General features: G+C 44.7%; 1 protein-coding gene across 1 annotated transcript in view; it reads right to left on the reverse strand.

The window, feature by feature from the left end:
- Window positions 1–17843, reverse strand: part of LOC137340169 (tumor necrosis factor receptor superfamily member 6-like) — a 34574-nt gene extending 16731 nt beyond the window's left edge. The window contains exons 1-4 of the mRNA XM_068002525.1: window positions 17649–17843; window positions 14140–14329; window positions 8939–9070; window positions 2404–2518 (exon numbers count right to left, since the gene is read on the reverse strand). Coding sequence (XP_067858626.1) covers window positions 2404–2518; window positions 8939–9070; window positions 14140–14329; window positions 17649–17717 — 506 coding nt within the window. The 5' untranslated portion in view covers window positions 17718–17843. The remainder of the gene's footprint in view (window positions 1–2403; window positions 2519–8938; window positions 9071–14139; window positions 14330–17648) is intronic.
- Between the last annotated feature and the right edge of the window lie 765 nt (window positions 17844–18608).

Below are 18608 nucleotides of genomic sequence, written 5' to 3' on the forward strand. Positions count from 1 at the left end.
AGGTAGAGAGGCGGAGAAGTTTAGAGAGGGAATTCCAGAGCTTAGGGCCTAGGCAGCTGAAGGCACAGCCGCCAATGGTGGAGCGATTAAAATTGGGGATGCGCAAGTGGCTTTGGTTTAATGTCTCATTTGAAAGACACTGGGCTCGAATTTAGCAGGCCTGCGGGTTCCCAGCGGGTGGTCCTCCGGGAGCGTCGAAAACGCGAACGGCGAAATTAGTGGGTTGCCCACGCGATCGTAGCAGGCAATCCACTAATAGGAATCAATTACCTGCTCCTCCGGGGTCCACGGCGCTGGCCTGCGCGTCGGTCGGGCTGCGCATGCGCAGTACGATCTGTCAGCTGGAGGCTCTCTAGTTAAAGGGGCAGTCCTCCACTGACAGATGCTGCAACCAATAGAACAAATTGCAGCATGGAGCAGCCCAGGGGGAAGGCTGTTCCCAGTTTAATGATGCCTCACCCCAGGTATCATCAGATGGGGTGAGGAGGAGGGGGAGGACACAGATCTTCCCCCCGGCGGGCGGGAGGAAGCGGCCTGCCTCTGCCTCCAAGAAGGCCTGGCTCGAGGTGGCAGAAGGGGTCACCTGCGCCACCAACATATGGCCCACCTGCATACAGTGCAGGAGGCGCTGCAATGACCGCAGTAGGTCAGCCACAGTGAGAACACGTAGTCTTTCCCCTACACTCCGTCTGCCACAACACTGCCCCCACCCCAAATCTCCTTCGGCACCGCCAACACTATTCTGTCACGTCACCCTTCATACCCACTCACACCCCATCCTCATCTTACCTCCACCTACTCACCTCGCCAGTACTCATCCTGCCACTAACACGCGACCCAATCCTCATACAATCTCATGGCTCCATCCCATACTCACCCTCTCGTGCATCTCCCTCACGGCCAGCCTCACTCAACCTGCCACCACCTGTGCTGCAGCCACAGGACAAGCATCACATATGTGCAGTAGGCAGGGTAAGGCAAACGTCTCATCAGCATGAAGGGGGTGCACAAGGGTGTCTGAGGGTTTGTCATGGGTGTTACCCATATTGAATTTCAGAGCAACAAACAGCACACATTATATTGACACCACCACTGCCATGTCTCCGCGAATCCTGTCCGTTGTGTCCAATAATGCCCGCTCCTGGGTATCACTATGAGGACCCACCACTGATGCCACCCATCGTGTTACTGCAGAGTAGGTGCAGGTGTATTTGCAGGGCTCGTCCGCGCAGACGACTGAGAGACATCGGCGGTGTAGCCGGCTGTACCCTGGAAGGATGCGGAGGAGAAGGTGTGGAGGGCAGTGGTGACTTTGCCAGCGACAGGTAAGCAGTTGGTGCTGGGGCCAGCCAGGAGCAGCTCGGCATGAAAGAGGCTGCAGATCTCCACGACTACATGTCGAGCGAATCTGCGCCTCCCTGTGCACTGCTGCTCGGAGAGGTCCGGGGAGCTGCGCCTCGGTCTGTGGACCCTGTGGCGAGGGTAGTGCCCTCTGCGACGCGTCTCTCTCTGCGGTAGCCCTCCCTCCTGCTGTGCAGGTGGGCGTGCAACAACACCGTGTTGGGGGGATCCACGTCTCTGCGGCGGACGGCGTGGACTGCGAGGCTGCTGGTGCTGGTCATGCTCTTCGTCCTCCGAGGGTGTCCACACACCACCCAACTGGCAGGTGTTGGTCTGAGGGGTTGTGCAGGGTAGGTGTGTGGGTCCTCGGACTGGGGCTGCGGTTTCGTGTCGGTCTGTCCTCTGGCTTGGCGGGGGGTGGTGGAGGGCAGGGGTTGCCCTATGTGACGCGGTGGCCTCCTGCGTGGGTGAGGGCTCTCCCCCGTGGAGCGCACCTTGGCACCTGCCACAGGCTGCTGGCTGCAATACGCCTGGTTTGAAAGGTACTGTTTCCCCCAGTGTGGGAAACTCACTGCCTTGAACCTAAAATCCCACACTTCCTCTTTTGACAGCTGCTTCAGCTGATTAACTGACCACAACGAGCAAGTTAAGTACTCTCAAGTGGAACCCCGCTGGCTTTAATTGCCTGCGGGATTCCCACCAGCGGGGCTTGCGCGCGCAGCCCCGCACGTCAGCGCGGTACCCGGAAGTGGCCGGGATTTCGTCGCGATCCGGTTACGTGACCGGAGATCGGGATTTTCGGGGCCACCCCGCTGGTAACCCGCCAGAAACCCGACCCTAAAATCGAGCCCACTATCTCCAACAGTGCAGCATTCCCTCACTACTGTACTGACGCATCGGCCTAGATTGTGTGCTCAAGCCCTAAAGTGGACTTGACTCTGCAATCTCCTGACTCAAGAGGCAAGAATGCTACCAACGGAGCCAAGCTGACACATGAGAACATGTTTGCTGGTCAACACTTCACCTACAAATAAATCACGATTCCTAATTTATCTTACTTACTTTTTACAACGAATGCACTGCTCACAGCTTTCGGAAGGAGTCTGGCAGAAGAAGTTTTCCATGCAAGTACATTGTGTGTCGTGAGTTGAATTGCAGTTGTTTTTACTTTCTTGGCCTGTAGGGGATATGCAGATTACAGTTTTCGGCCAGTTAAAGAGCATAGATTGAGACTAAAATACCATGTCTAATTTTTTTCTTGAGCATCTAGCCTAAGTATGTTGGATTAAATATTTTTGGACTGCAGAGTGTATATTGTTACTTTAGAGGAAGTAACTGCAGGGATCACCTGCTCAGAAGATTTTCTTGCAGGCATAAGGGTGTTCTTATAGAATCATAGAATCGTTACAGCACAGAAGGAGGCCATTCAGCCCATCAAGCCTGTGACGGCTCTTTGCAAGAGCAATCCAGTTAGTCCCACTCCCCCGCTCTTTCCCTGTAGCCCTGCAACAAACAAAACTTTCATTCGTATAGTATTTTTAACATAAAGATATTCCAAGGCACTGCACAGAAGATATAAGGAAAGCAGACATTGGCCCAGAAATTGGTGAAAAAATAATGGCATATTAATGGCACCCGCCATTAATGTTCGCAAAAATTCCAGCAATTTACCGCAAAGAGATACGCCAACTTCGCCATTAGCCTCTCACAAAACGGAAAAAATTACAACTTCGCCATAAGGCTCCTCATTGAAATTAACTACATGTCAGGAAATTGCTGGATTTGCGCCGTAAATGCAAATTAATCTTGCTGTTGCCATTTAGGGCTGGTAATTCATGTCGTATGGACCCTGTTAATGACGTGATTTGTGATCCTGACATGAAACTCAACCTTGCAGGCACAGAAAAGAAACAAATGTAGCTGAGGAGTCTCACTCCCGTAGATAATGAATTGTTCTTAGAGGTTTCTTAAACTTTTTTTTATATCTGTCTTGGCAATATTTTTGTGCCGGTCTTGCCGTCCACACTCCTGTTAGTGTCGGAAGGCAGTCATTATCAGGATGCAAAGCTGTTTTGACACTCAGTAATTGCAAATTCTGAATTCTTTCAGAAAATAATTTTGGGATACAGTATATGAGTAAGAATGTTTGTACACTTTGCACACCTACCCTGCCATTCACTCATTATTAACGTCTCAAGGACCAATACAACAATTCCTAAACACCACTGGTTTACAATGTCCTCTTCTTCAGGTTCTTCTTTTGAATTTTTTTCTTATTTTACCTTTGTCTCTTTGTTCTCTCTTTCTTAATCCATTCTCTTTCTTTCCCTCTATTTCTTTTTCTGTCTCTAATTCACCCTGTTTCTTTCTCTGTCATTCACTCTGTTACTTTCTCTATCCTTTTGTTTCATTGGTTAAGGAGATAGACCATTGGGCTCAGGGTTCATGAGAGCCCAGAATGCGAAGTTAACATAGCTGCCCAGTTATAGGAACATAGGAACAGGAGTAGGCCATTCAGCCCCTCAAGCCTGTTCCGCCATTCAATGAGATCAAGGCTGATCTGCATCCTGACTCCATCCACCCATCTTGGCTCCATATCCCTTGGCTAGCAAAAATCTATCAATCTCAGATTTAAAATTCCATTAGCCTTTTTATCATTTCCAGCAATTTGCAATGCAAATATAGTGCAATCGGAAGGGTAAGGAAAAAAAGTCCAATTCATGTTGCTCGCCGCGAGATGCGCCATTCCAGCAATTTCTGGACCAGTAACAACTTGCATTTATACATACAGCGCCTTTGATGTAAAAAAAATCTGTAGGTGTAATCAGACAAAAATGAAGATATTCGGAAGGGTGAACAAAAGCTTGGTTGTAGAAATGGGTTTTGAGGATGTTGACTATACACAAGCTACCTGATAATCCAATATTGATTTCAAAGTGCACCAGTTTTAATCATTTCAGTAATTTTACAATTCTTTATTTTTTCTTCAGTCTCTTTCTGTTGATTTTTTGAAGCCTTGCATAGCCCAACTAAAAGAGGACGCTGAATTGCTCTGTATTCCCAGCCAGAACACATTCTAGTGAGATCGGGTGACTCTGTTTAGGCTTCTTGCGTAATATCATGGCCCCCATTTGCTATCAGTGGAAATGTCCTGGAAGCAGGCGGTTCTTTCCCATTCATTGCACGAAAGCAGGAAGGTCCAACAAAGCAGAACTTTGTTGAGTAAAAAGCAACCCTGAGTTTGTTTTAAATGTCAAAATGAATTTTAAAAGGATAGTTGTTCGAGGATTTCTCCCGTTACTGTCGCAACTATGGGTTGTTAATCCTTCAACAATAACTTCCGCTTGATTCTAGCCTGAGTGGTTATAAAATAGCAAGTTTAATAGATTGACTTACAACAGAGTTGCACTACAGCTGTCTTCGACATTATATTCAACAGTACTGTAGTTTTAATACAACTGTCTACAGGTCACATTAATGACAAGCAATCAATACAACCTGTTCTGTCCGTGAATCCAGATAGATCAGACCCAACCTTCGCAGACTGCCTGTAGCAATGGACTTCCAACCATCCCCTCTTGAGAGCTCTAACTTTTGGGAGGGAGCATGCCCTATCTTTATAATAGTCAGCTACATTGTTCTGTATTTAAGCACCGCTGGTCTTATCTCATGGTCGTAAACTATCCCACTTTGCTGACTCTCAGAAGCCATCAAGGATTGTTTATACTATGTTAGCGTGGCTACCTTATCCCTTATCTCTGCTGCATAAATAGTTTGTTCTATGCAGCCTTCCACTATTATCAGGTCTTGAGATGTGGTTTCTTAGCAACTGCATCTCTTGTTTTGGTGTAAACTACCTTCTGACGTTATAGCATCTATGGGCCATCTCTTGAACATTGGGTGTTTAGTTCTGAAGTGTCAGCATTCTCGGTCTCTTACAAACTGTCTTTCTCACACACACACCGAGACACGACTTTGGCCCCCTCACGTTAACACTGCCCTCTTGCTAAATGTCTGGGAGCTTAATGCGAGCTACGCGAGATGGGATATTGAGCACGCTTGGCTTTAAACCATATTCTTACAATAGTTACTTGAGCAAAAAAAGCACTCCACCTAGAATTTCCTTCCTCTTTGAGTAACTGTGACAAAAGGTCATCGACCTGAAATGTTAACTCTATTTCTGTCTTCACGGATGCTGCCAGATGCTGAATAATTCCAGCATTTTCTGTTTTTGTTTCAGATTTCCAGTATCCGTAATATTTTGCTTTTGTGTCATTTCAATGGTATATATTAATTCAACTCTCTGTTGGCCTGAATAGCTCCTCCCAGCCGCTTCCCCCCAAAAAAGTCATCATCACTTACTAATTAAGATAAACAGTAATGACCAGACTCTTCCTTGAACTGGGAAATACAAGGCAATTTGGCCCCTTTGTTAGAGACCTATAACAAGACTTCCCTCTTGAGCACACTGTGTCAAAATCTGCTCAAAAACTCTCAGTAGCCAGCAGTGCATAAGGGCAGCAGGCAAAAATAACCCTGACTCCTCAAAAAGGGAACTGAAAACTGCCCAAAGTCTTCGACCCAATTGCTTTCTAAGGGCCCTGGCCAACAAAAAGCCCCAACCCTTAAAGATGCAACACCGCCTAAGCATGTACACCAATGCATAACGTCAGAATTTGACATTCTAAATGCTGTATGAACACAGCATGCAAAGATAAAATGTGTGGGAATTACTACTGAAAGTAACATTTTGGGATACAGTATATGAGTGAGTTGAGACATGATGTGATAAGTGTAGCATGCTTGGGAGGAACAGTTAACTTTAGACCTATGATTCCCAAAGCTTTCCACCACTGGGGTTTCCCTCATGTCATGTCTTGGTCTGTTGTAGACTAATTGATAGAGATTGATCACTATGATTAGTAACAACTCCATCATCATTGTATAATGCAACTACCAGGATGGTCGATGGCAAACTGGATGGTAGTAGGTGAACTAGACGGACTTTGGATTTTTTTGCCTCTAACAATTCCTATGTTCCTACTTTACAAAGAATTACTGCTTTGTTGCTTTTACTAATTTAAAAAAAAGTAAAAGGTAATTAAAAATAAAGTGCATCCAAAGAAACAAAAAAGAATGTTAAAGTTCAGTGAAAAGATGCGATGGTGAAACTTACTATTCAAAATACTGGCCTGTTGGTCTGATTATGACTAAAGCTGGATTACTGAGACAAGACATATTGGTCTATGTGCAAAGGTAGTTTCAATGTGAAACAAAGCAGACGATACAAAGCTAGGTGGGAAAGTAAGCTGTGAGGAGCACACAAAGAGGCTGCAAAGGGATATAGACAGGTTAAGTGAGTGGGCAAGAAGGTGGCAGATGGAGTATAATGTGGGGAAATGTGAAATTATCCACTTTGACAGGAAGAATAGAAAAGCAGAATATTTTTTAAAAGGTGAGAGACTAAGAAATGTTGGTGTTCAGAGGGATTTGGGTGTCCTCGTACACGAAACACAGAAAGTTAACATGCAAGCAATTAGGAAGGCAAATGGTATGTTAGCCTTTATTGCAAGGGGGTTGGAGTATAAGAGTAAAGAGTTCTTCCTGCAATTATATAGGGCTGTGGTGAGACCACACCTGGAGGACTGTATACAGTTTTGGTCTCCTTACCTAAGGAAGGATATACTTGCCTTAGAGGGAGTGCAAACGAAAGTTCATTAGAATGACTCCTGGGATGAAAGGATTGCCCTATGAGGAGAGATAGAGTAGAATGGGCCTACAGTCTCAGGAGTTTAGAAGAATGAGAGTGATCTCATTGAAACGTATAAAATTCTTCGAGGGCTCGACAGGGTAGATGCTGAGAGGCTGTTTCCCCTGACTGGAGAGTCTAGAACTAGTCTCAAGATAAGGGGTCGACCATTTAGGACCGAGATGAGGAAAAATTTCTTCACTCAGAGGGTTTGAATCTTTGGAATTCTCTACCCCAGAGGGCTGTGGATACTCAGCCGTTGAGTATATTCAAGACTGAGATCGATAGAATTTTGGACTCTAAGAGAATCAAGGGATATGGGGATAGGACAGGAAAGTGGAGTTGAGGTAGATGATCAGCCATGATCTTATTGAATGGCGGAGCAGGCTTGAGGGGCCATATAGCCTACTCCTGCTCCTATTTCTTATGTTCTTATGTTCTTAAATTGAGCCCCAATAGAATTATTAAAGTCCAGTAGTCCCCTGGAAAAAATTAATGGATGCACAAACAGTTTCTAAGTTTTTTCAAATATATCAATCATGATCTTTAGACATGCATCTTAGCCTCATTTTTAAACGGCACAGTCCCTGAAATTATGCCATGGAACACCAGTGTACAAATGTTTAACACCACTTTGATGGAGGAGCTGACCCATTCAAAATAAACCTGTGAAGCACACACAGATTAGTAATCCACAGTAATTCCTTTGGTGGCTCCTTCATACTAACTGGCACAGGACTTTCTAAATGTTTAGCATTTTTCACAATGGTGTTTACAAACTGCTTTCCATCCTCTTCCTTTATTGATTCCTCACTCCTTTGGCCTTTGACTTCCAGTATGAAGAACAGGCCTGTGAGTCACTAGGACTGAGAAATTCCTCGTAGCCGCTCCCACTCCGCTGGCGTTACTTCGCCGAAAGCATGGAGGGGGGGGGCCACTTACATGCGTAAACGGGGTTTCCGGCGCACTTCCAGCAAAGTGGCGCCAGCGGACAAGAAGCAGCTCCGCTGAATTTCCCGGCCGTAGAAAGTTCAATACAAATGATGATTTCAGCCAATTTAGAAACCCCAGTATTGAAATGTAATGGAAAGATTTGGGTTCCTGGCCCCAATGGGACTTAACGTTATCGCTGTAAGGCTCTAAGCTGAATAAATTGCCTTGTGCCCATCAAACAATTCCCTATTCCCAGGGATGAGGGATTTCAGTTATGTGGAGAGACTGGAGAAGCTGGGATTGTTCTCCTCAGAGCAGGGAAGGTTAAGGGGAGATTTAATAGAGGTGTTCAAAATGATGGATGGTTCTGATAGAATAAATAAGGAAAAACTGTTTCCACTGGCAGAAGGGTCAGTGACCAGAGGACATGGATTTAAGATAATTAGCAAAAGAACCAGAGGGGAGATGAGGAGAGATTTTTTTTAATGCAGTGAGTTGATATGATCTAGATGCACTGCCTGAAAAGGTGGTGGAAGCAGATTCAATAGTAACTTTCAAAAGGGAACTGAATTTATACGTGAAATGGAAAAATTTGCAGAGCTACGGGAAAAGAGCAGGGGAGTGGGACTAATTGCTCTCCAAGATGGTCTAGCAAACCACTCAGTTGTATCAAACATTGGTCAATTAAGGATGGGCAATAAATGCAGGCCTTGCCAGCGACCCCCAAATCCCGAGAATGAACTTTTAAAAATTGGATAGCTCTTTCAAAGAGTCGGCACAGACGCGATGGGTCGAATAGCCTCCTTCTATGCTGTATGATTCTATTTTACTGCAGAACAATATTTGTTATTTTATATATACCTTGTGCAATTAGTGAACAGTTTCCAGAAGTAATTATTTTTAACATATATTTACCATCATGTTCCTGGCATTGTCTGCATCGCACACAGTTAGTTAGATGATTTTCAGAAGCTGTAAATTCACCAGGTGGACACGGCACACAAACTGATTCCCAATCACCAGTGCATTGTGTTTTCAGATAAGTACCTAAAATGTAAAAATAGTTAATGTTGAGAAAAACGTGAAATGCAGAAGCACTAGTACGAAATGTAGGGCTAGGAACTTGGCCACTTAGTGCCCATTGTTTCAGCACTACGCGGCCTCCCAAATTGCGAAGGTGGCCTCTGGGCTGCACATGCAAGTTTCCAGCGTGACATGCGCCGGACGCCATCTTGGTATAGGTATTAGCACATGCGCAAATACTGAACGCTGGCAGCATATAAAGTAAGGAGAGAATGGATACAATCAGTGTGCAACACTGATTTAAAGTGACAGACACCATTTTGGGACTTAACGCTCAACTCAATGCACAGTCTTAACCACGACCATCCGAACGTGTCGTAGAGTGTCTGGAGGAACCCCACCAGCGCTATTTAAAGGGACCATGCAGGATTTACAGGTTAATTGCTGGATTATTGCTTCTGGCTGCCGATACATTTGTAACTATTTTTGGAGGTCCCCTATACTTGAATACTAGGACGCAGGGACATAGCCTAACAGTTAGAGCCAGGACGTGCAGGAGTGAAGTTAGGAAACACTGCTACACACAAAGGGTGGTAGAAGTTTGGAACGATCTTCTGCAAACGGCAGCTGATGCTAGCTCAATTGTGAATTCTAAATCTGAGATTGATAGATTTCTGTGAACCAAGGGTATTAAGCAACATGGGGCTAAGGTGGGTATATGGAGTTAGGTCACAGGTCCACCATGATCTCAGTGAATGGCGGAACAGGCTCGAGGGGCTAAATGCCACTGCCACTTGCTGCCTCCTGATATGCGCCATCTTCTCCTTCAAGAAAGCAGGACGTGTGTCTGGGTGATGTGCCTGTCATGGTTGAATAGCTGTCAGTGTGTGTGGCCTGTGAGTTGTGGGTGAGCGGCTTGAAGCAGTGGTAATGTGTAAGGATGAGAGGAAGCATCTGATTGGAAGAGTTGAGTACTGATGGAGACAGTTTGTTGGTATGTGGGTGATGGGGGTGTAGTGCGTGGAGCAGTGGGTGTGGCTAGTGGTGCAGTTGGTAGGAAACGCCACTTGACAGTTGACCTCACCCACCGTGACCACTCATGTCAAAGCATTGAACCTCTTCCTGCACTGCATCCATGTTCATGATGCTGTGCGCCTGGCATTGACTTCGTCCCCCGCTGCCTCCCACTGCCTTTTGGGCAAATGTCTGTTGGGCCTCTTGCCGCCCCCAACCCCCACCCCGTCACTGCAGATATAGGATGTCCCTCCTTCTGTCCACTTCTTGAACCAAGGTCTCTAGTGCATCAGCAGAGAACCTTGGTGCATGCACTCTCGCAGGCCTGGTACAAACTTAGATCGGCAGATAGGCGAGGTCTGGCATGCAGATTGGAGGATGTGGGATTTAGTAGTGTGCAACCTTTATTCAATGTTTTAACATAACTCATCAGTGTGTAAACATAGGGACCAGAGCTGCATCTTTGTTTTACGTGTGCAATGTCTGATCTATATTCAGACTCCATGCAGAAAGCAGACTGTTATTTTCAGCAAATAACAGGTACCAGCTACCTTTAAGAGATTTTAAGAGGCAGCCTGCCTTTAAGAGATTGGGGCTCCCCCTGCTGGTGGAAAGTGTGAAATGCATTGAATCCTCGCGTCAACGCTGATTTCCAAAGCTGAAGGAAAGTCCATAGGCCAGTCGCAGAAAGCAACGGGTGCAGGGTAATAGCAGATTGCACGACCCGCTCCCAGGTTTTGGGGTTATCCAATTTAACCACCGTAGCGTCTAACCAATGCCAATAGTAGAGAATGGCTTTTGAAAAACATGTAGTGAACTACAGTATTTCCAAACATTTCGAAGACATCCAAATAGCTGATGCTTCAGGAAAATGGAACCACCCATTGGACCCAGAGCTGAGCTACTGACCCCATGTAGTCTCCATCACAAAGATCGCCTACCTCCACCTCTGCCTCAATCCATCTGCTGCTGAAATCGTCATCTGTACCTTTTTGCACCAAGAGAATCGACTGTTTCAATACTGTCCTGGCCGGCCTCCCATGCTCCACCTTTCATAAACCTCAGCTCGTCCAAAACTCTGCTGCCCATATTTCATCCCGACCAGGTTTCGCTCACCCATCACACCTGACCTCATTGGCTCCCGGTCCTCCAATGCCTCAAATTTAAAATTTTCGACCTCGTGCTTAAATCCCTTCAGGCCTTGCTTGTCCTCCAGCCCTACAACACCACCACCTCCCCCCCCCCCCCCAACCTGCCCCCGCCCCGCACCTCACCCCCATCAAATCTTCCCTTCCTTTGACTTTAGTATTTTGTGCAACCCCCCACCCCCACCTTGCCTTTGTCTCTCCCGCTGGCAGCTGTGCCTTCAATCCTCCAAACCCCACACTCTGGAATTCCCTCCCTGAATCTCTGCCCCTCCCTCTCCTCCTTTAAGGCCCTCCCTAAAACTCTTTGACCAAGCTTTTGATCACCCCCTCCTAATATCCCCTCATTTTTGTCCGATTACGCCTCTGTGAAGTGCTATATAAATGCAAGTTCTTGTTGCCGTTGCTGTTATTATTAACAGCAAGTTTCCCTTAAGCTGTTTCTTTTCCTCAGTGAAATTATTTATTTACAGTAACAGCATAACATTTGTTTGCATGGTTCTTTCTATAGGTGATTTTAAAAATATTTCCCAAAATGAATTGAAAACCTTTCTTTATTCTTAAAGTGGAATAGTACAGAAGAACGTCCCAAAGCATTTCACAACCGATGAAGTACTTTTGAAGTGCAGTCACTGTTGTAACATAGGAAACATGGCAGCCAATTTGTGCACAGCAAGCTCCCACAAAACAGCAATTAAATAAATGACCAGATCATCTGTTTTTAGGTGTTGCTTGAAGGATAAATGTTGGCCAGGACACCAGAAGAACCCCCCTCCTCTTCTTCAAATAATGCCTCAGGATCTTTTACATCCACCTGAGAGGTCAGACAGGGCCTCGGTTTAACATCTCATCTGAGAGACAGCACCTCCAATGCTGTAGCATTCCCTCAATACTGCACTGAAGTGTCAGCCTAGATTATGTGCTCAAGTCCCTCGAGAATCCAAAGAGCTTCTACAAATACATAAAGGGCAAAAGAGTAACTAGGGAGAGAGTAGGGCCTCTTAAGGATCAACAAGGTCATCTATGTGCGGAACCACAAGAGATGGGTGAGATCCTGAATGAATATTTCACATCGGTATTTACGGTTGAGAAAGGCATGGATGTTAGGGAACTTGGGGAAATAAATAGTGATGTCTTGAGGAGTGTACATATTACAGAGAGGGAGGTGCTGGAAGTCTTAAAGCGCATCAAGGTAGATAAATCTCCGGGACCTGATGAAATGTATCCCAGGACGTTATGGGAGGTTAGGGAGGAAATTGCGGGTCCCCTAGCAGAGATATTTGAATCATCGACAGCTACAGGTGAGGTGCCTGAAGATTGGAGGGTAGCAAATGTTGTGCCTTTGTTTAAGAAGGGCGGCAGGGAAAAGCCTGGGAACTACAGAGCCTGACATCTGTAGTGGGTAAGTTGTTAGAGGGTATTCTGAGAGACAGGATCTACAGACATTTGGAGAGGCAGGGACTGATTAGGAACAGTCAGCATGGTTTTGTGAGAGGAAAATCATGTCTCACGAATTTGATTGAGTTTTTTGAAGGGGTAACCAAGAGGGCTGTGCAGTAGACGTGGTCTACATGGACTTTAGCAAAGCCTTTAACAAGGTACCGCATGGTAGGTTGTTACATAAGGTTAAATCTCACGGGATCCAAGGTGAAGTAGCCAATTGGATACAAAATTGGATTGACAACAGAAGACAGAGGGTGGTTGTAGAGGGTTGTTTTTCAAACTGGAGGCCTGTGACCAGCGGTGTGCCTCAGGGATCGGTGCTGGGTCCGCTGTTATTTGTTATTTATATTAATGATTTGGATGAGAATTTAGGAGGCATGGTTAGTAAGTTTGCAGATGACACCAAGATTGGTGGCATTGTGGACAGTGAAGAAGGTTATCTAGGATTGCAACGGGATCTTGATAAATTGGGCCAGTGGGCCGATGAATGGCAGATGGAGTTTAATTTAGATAAATGTGAGGTGATGCATTTTGGTAGATCGAATCGGGCCAGGACCTACTCCGTTAATGGTAGGGCGTTGGGGAGAGTTATAGAACAAAGAGATCTAGGAGTACAGGTTCATAGCTCCTTGAAAGTGGAGTCACAGGTGGCTAGGGTGGTGAAGAAGGCATTCAGCATGCTTGGTTTCATTGGTCAGAACATTGAATATAGGAGTTGGGATGTCTTGTTGAAGTTGTACAAGACAATCGTAAGGCCACACTTGGAATACTGTGTACAGTTCTGGTCACCCTATTATAGAAAGGATATTATTAAACTAGAAAGAGTGCAGAAAAGATTTACTAGGATGCTACTGGGACTTGATGGTTTGACTTATAGGGAGAGGTTGGATAGACTGAGACTTTTTTCCCTGGAGAGTAGGAGGTTTAGGGGTGATCTTATAGAAGTCTATAAAATAATGAGGGGCATAGATAAGGTAGATAGTCAAAATCTTTTCCCAAAGGTAGGGGAGTCTCTAACGAGGGGGCATAGATTTAAGGTGAGAGGGGAGAGATACAAAAGGGTCCAGAGGGGCAATTTTTTCACTCAAAGGGTGGTGAGTGTCTGGAACGAGCTGCCAGAGGCAGTAGTAGAGGCGGGTACAATTTTGTCTTTTATAAAGCATTTGGACAGTTACATGGGTAAGATGGGTATAGAGGGATATGGGCCAAGTGCAGGCAATTGGGACTAGCTTAGTGGTCTAAACTGGGCGACGTGGACATGTTGGGCCGAAGGGCCTGTTTCCATGTTGTAAACTTCTATGATTCTATGATTCGGGCTTGAACCTATGACCTTTGGACTTAGAGTTGAGTGAGCTGCCACTGAGCCATGTGTTGACACAGTAACAACAATAAAAAACAGCCCCAAGATTCTACATATGCTGTTTTAAAACAGTTTAAGCATACCACAGCAATCTACTACACCCCACTTGGTTATAATCAGCAGTCCCTCACCTGCAGCACATCTTTTGCAACACCGAGCTGGAGGCTCTGACAAGTACTGACCAGGCCTACACAGAATATCCCTTCTGAAACGCCATTTCCTGGTGTCTGAATGTGCTGAATCCATTATGTTGGTAATTGGTAAATCATTTTGAACAGCATTATTCTCCACTGAGGTGGAATGATTGGCACCTTTTACATTCTGCAAGAGGAAATACAAATAACTAAACATAAATAGGCAAAACATTATTTTAAACAACAGTGATAATGGTAGTTCGAGGGTAGAATTTCTACAAAAGACGTTTTAATAAAACTGATTAAATAAAAATGAGGTCATCAGAATCCAGTCACATTTAAACCATTCAAAATAAATAAGGTAGCAACTTCAATCAAATGCATGAACAAAATCTAGCATACAAAAATCTATGCCCATTAGTGTGCAATAGTTATGACTGGACCTGCTTCTTACCCAACCAGTTGCTGCAGTATCAGGCATTTATGAGCCTTAAAACTTCAATGGGACTAATCTGTCAAGAACTGCACTCTTTCCTTTAAATCCTCTGACGAGTCATTTTAAAACATATGGTGTACTAATTTTTATCTTTCCATCAGCTAAATAGTCATACCAGCCCGACAAACTCACTTGTGAGAGAGCAGCATTCAGAACAAAAATCGCCCTGTTATCTGTTCCCCTTAATATCTTATAAACTTCGATCAGATCACCCCTTAACCTTCTAAACTCTAGAGAATACAACCCCAATTTGTATAATCTCTACTCGTAACTTAACCCTCAAAGTCCGGGTATCATTCTAGTAAACCTACGCTGCACTCCCTCCAAGGCCAATATGTCCTTCCGAAGGTGCGGTGCCCAGAACTGCTCACAGTACTCCAGGTGCGGTCTAACCAGGGTTTTGTATAGCTGCAGCATAACTTCTGCCCCCTTGTACTTTGGGGTTGTATTCTCTGGAGTTTTGAAGGTTATGGGTGATCTGATCGAAGTTTATAAGATATTAAGGGGAACGGATAGGGTGGATAGAGAGAAACTATTTCCGCTGGTTGGGGATTCTAGGAGTAGGGGGCACAGTCTAAAAATTAGAGCCAGACCTTTCAGGAGCGAGATTAGAAAACATTTCTACACACAAAGGGTGGTAGAAGTTTGGAACTCTCTTCCGCAAACGGCAATTGATACTAGCTCAATTGCTAAATTTAAATGTGAGATAGATAGCTTTTTGGCAATCAAAGGTATTAAGGGATATGGGCCAAAGGCAGGTATATGGAGTCAGATCACAGATCAACCATGATCTTATCAAATGGCGGAGCAGGCACGAGGGGCTGAATGGCCTACTCCTGTTCCTATGTTCCTATGTACTCCAGTCCTCTAGATATAAAGGCCAGCATTCCATTAGCCTTATTGATTATTTTCTGCACCTGTTCATGACACTTCAATGATCTATGTACCTGAACCCCTAAGTCCCTTTGGACATCCACTGTTTTTAACTTTTTACCATTTAGAAAGTACCCTGTTCTATCCTTTTTTGATCCAAAGTGGATGACCTCACATTTGTCTGCTCCAACATGAGTCACCACCTTCAAGAAAACACGCTACGGGAAACAACAGAAAGGGAATATTGGAAAGCAAAGTTTTTGTTTTTTAAAAAGGTGTCAAATGACAAATGAATCTATTATTAATATTTAGTATTACATATTGAATATTCAGAACAAACATTAAATTCAAAAATTAGCCACGTATTGACTAAAACCTAACCAATTTTGATTGAATGTTTTTATTTCTTATAAGACTTTTATGGGTTCTAACTTATATCGGGCCAGGATTTACTGTAGCGGGCGAACAAACGGCGCCCATTGTTAGTTTGACTTGCTGTCACCCATTTAATTTCCATGAGCTTTTGCACGGCAAGTTGCTGTAAGTGGGAGAGGGAAACAGCATCTTTTTTTAAATTCGTTCATGGGATATGGGCGTCACTGGCAAGGCCAGCATTAATTGCTCATCCCTATCTGGGACCTGTGTGAACAGGGCAAACAACTGTGTATCTCCTTAACCAAACAGATTGAAGAATTGTTAATAAACAGCACAGTCTGAACTAGAAAGTGCAAGTTAGAATAGGTCAAATCAGGTACAGAAAATGAAATAAAGAGAGGGAAAGAAAGATTGGATCAAGAGAGAAAAAAAAGGAGATAGAAAGAAAAAGTTTTAAAGAAAATTCATTTACATTTTTCTTAATCTCCAACAAAAATTAAAAGCTGAAGGAATGAGACTGCACACTTGTAAAAGTTAATTTTCAATGGCAGAGAGGTGGTTTGACATTAATTAAGACTTAACAAGCCATTAAAAAGGGTACTTAGACTGAAATGGACACGCCCTAACTTTCTGTGGTGTATTTATTTCGTACTCCACGCCATTCAATGGTGAGGCAGACAGCGAGATACCGTTTTCGCGAAGCTAACGGCGCATCTCAGACAGCAGCTTCCAGATTTTCCCATTTAACCGTACACCTGCGCTCACCTGAAGTTGCTGTGCGATTTGCACGTAAATAACGCTGAGTGCTGTTAGCCTCATCATTATTTTGACAGTAAATTCTGGCCCAATATTTTCAAAGTCTCCCCAGCCCCTCCCAAAAGAGTCGAAACTTCCTTTTAACATTTGGTACAGGAAGTAATAGATATTTAAATACTCTTTAAACATTATCGCATAAGCATATTCTTTACTGACCTAAAAACAAACTACCAAAATTGGCTATTGACCACAAAAAAAGGGAACCCTTCAGGAATGCTTAACACTATTTATCCTAGCATCATCCGATCTCCCCTGGCATTTGCTTGTGACCAGAGATATGCTGTAATGTGCCTTGTTAAGTATAATGGCTCAAGTATTAAAGGAAGTTGGGAGCTGAATGTCTAATGCCAGTTAAAGTCCTGGGTGCAGTATCTAAAAATAGGTTTCTTGCTTTATGGTGATTGCTTCCTATAGTAACTGCACAATAACACAAATGCCAGCACATCTTGAGTGGGGGAATGTAAAGCCAGCTGAGGGTAACCACTGTGGATTTAGTACAGTAGTGAATCTGGACTTTTAATAGCAATGGAAATAAAGTCAATAGACTGAAATCAAACAATCCTTGTTTAAATTGGGCCAAAACATATACAAGATTCTTACTAACACAGTCACAAGAGAGTCATTAGAAGAAAAACAGTAGCGAGAAACCAAAGGGCGAGACCAACAAGGGCGGCTTCTTGCCTAGTGTCGGATCATCTTTAATTCCACGGGTGACTACAGCCCGCGTTACAGTAACATCGAGCCGAGCTCCTGAAGGTCACACAACCCGAAGGGAGATATCATCACCATCGGATGACTGTCCACAGAAACACCATTAAAAACCCCAACTGGTCGCACTTCGGGGCCGGGGAATAACTCAGCTCTTTCTCCGGCCTGGCGACTGGTTTCTTTTTTGTTAATTGAAAATTCATTCAGCCTCTGACCGTCACGGTCCCAATTCACTCACCAGTAAAGCCAGCAGCAGCAGCAGCAGCCCCCTCCTGACCCCCACCGCCAGGACCATTGCCTTTATCATTACTGAAGATAAAGAGCAGCTCTGTATAAAGTCAGGTATCACCTCGCACTGCGAATAAATGTAAAGCCAGTCCACAATACGAAAGTGAAACAAGGCATTTCACAGTCGGAAAACCCCTAGAAAATGCGCGTTCGGGATTTTCAAACTTGGCTTGTTAATTACTGAAGCTTTCTCCCACTTTCTGATGTTTTACTTAGTGCTGTACATGGTCACAGACCGTGGTCCCTTCACTGAACCAAGGCTGACAGTGTTAGCACTCTCGCCTCTGGGTCAGAAGGTTGTGGATCGAGCCCCACTCCAAAGATTTGAGCACAAAATCCGCGCTGACACTCCAGTGCAGTACTGAGGGAGTGCTGCACTGTCACTTCGACTGAGACGTGAAACCCGAGGCCCCATCTGCCCTCTCAGATGGACTAAAAGATCCAAGGGCAGTGTTTTAAAGAGGAGCAGGGGAGTTCTCCCCGATGTCCTGGCCAACATTTATACCTCAACCAACATCACTAAAACAGATTATCTGGTTATTATCATGTTGCTGTTTGTGGGATCTGTGCTCAAATTGGCTGCTGCATTTCCTACATTACACTTCAAAAGTACTTTGTTGGTTGTAAAGTGCTTTGGGATGTCCTGAGGTCGTGAAAGGTGCTATATAATGCAAATCTTTCCGACACGGCGTGCTGGCCAGCTCCCCGGGCAGCAGCAGGCATACAGAGGTCTGCATCTCCCTGGAGCAAATGGTTGTGTGCTACTTCCACAGGGACAACAGATAGATTTAGCCTTATTTGGTGTACCACATATTCCCATACTAATAATTGGAGATAACAGCTGCCTATAAGAGGAGTAAGCTGCAAATTGCCAATATAAGCCTAGAGATTAATGATAGTGATATTAGTT

The sequence above is a fragment of the Heptranchias perlo genome, chromosome 21 (genome assembly GCF_035084215.1).
Source record: "Heptranchias perlo isolate sHepPer1 chromosome 21, sHepPer1.hap1, whole genome shotgun sequence".
Classification (NCBI taxonomy): Eukaryota; Metazoa; Chordata; class Chondrichthyes; order Hexanchiformes; family Hexanchidae; genus Heptranchias; species Heptranchias perlo.